At 50.7% G+C, this 958-nt stretch overlaps 1 protein-coding gene across 1 annotated transcript; it reads right to left on the bottom strand.

The window, feature by feature from the left end:
• Nucleotides 1–354: 354 nt before the first annotated feature.
• On the bottom strand, nucleotides 355–954 carry LOC109364301 (olfactory receptor 14J1-like; the record flags this gene model as incomplete). Its single annotated transcript, XM_019610957.1, has 1 exon — nucleotides 355–954. A coding segment is annotated over one exon (600 nt), but the record flags the coding sequence as incomplete, so codon positions are not given.
• Between the last annotated feature and the right edge of the window lie 4 nt (nucleotides 955–958).

Here is a 958-nt window from a genome sequence, read left to right as displayed (position 1 = left end):
GGGAGTGTATGAACAGGAGGGGGAACGGCGTGTTTATGAGGATGGATAGTGACAGGACAAGGGGGATGGTATTAGACTGAGACGTGGGGAGGTTAGGTTAGATATTAAAAGGAAGTTTTTCACCCAGAGGGTGGTGGTACACTGGAACAGGTTGCCCAAGGAGGTTGTGGATGCCCCCATCCTGGGAGGCATTCAAGGCCAGGCTGGATGTGGCTCTGGGCAGCCTGGTTAGGTGATGGGCAACCGTGCCTGTGGCAGGGGGGTTGAAACCAGATGATCATTGTGGTTCTTTTCAATACGGGCCATTCTATGATTCTATGATAAAACAGGCATGTTACAGAAAAAAACTGTGAGTCATTTATTCAGACAGATGAGAAGACGACCCCTGCTGATATTTGTCCATGACATCATTTTCCTCACTGCATCCTTGAGCTCCTGGTTCCGCATACTGTAGATGAGAGGATTCAGTGTTGGAGGCACCACAGAGTACAGAAATGACACCACCAGGTCCAAGGATGTTGAGGAGATGGAGGAGGGCTTCAGGTAGGCCAGAAAGTCAGTGGTGACAAAGAGAGAGACCACAGCCAGGTGAGGGAGACATGTGGAGAAGGCTTTGTGCCGCCCCTGCTCAGAGGGCATCCTCAGCACGGCCCTGAAGATCTGCACATAGGACACAATAATGAATATGAAACACCCAAATACAGCAAGAACACTAAGCACAATAAATCCAATTTCCCTGAGGTAGTCTGATTCTGAGCAGGAGAGCTTGAGGATCTGGGGGATTTCACAGAAGAACTGATCCACAGCATTGCCTTGGCAGAGAGGCAGTGAAAATGTGTTGGCAGTGTGCAGCAGGGAATAGAGAACCCCAGTGGCCCAGGCAGCTGCTGCCATGGTGGCACAAGCTCTGCTGTCCATCAAGGTCCCATAGTGCAGGGGTTTGCAGATGGCAACGTAG

Source organism: Meleagris gallopavo, unplaced genomic scaffold (assembly GCF_000146605.3).
Source record: "Meleagris gallopavo isolate NT-WF06-2002-E0010 breed Aviagen turkey brand Nicholas breeding stock unplaced genomic scaffold, Turkey_5.1 ChrUn_random_7180001842495, whole genome shotgun sequence".
Lineage (NCBI taxonomy): Eukaryota > Metazoa > Chordata > Aves > Galliformes > Phasianidae > Meleagris > Meleagris gallopavo.
The sequence above is the reverse complement of the archived record's forward strand: the minus strand, read 5'-3'. Positions and strand labels throughout refer to the sequence as shown.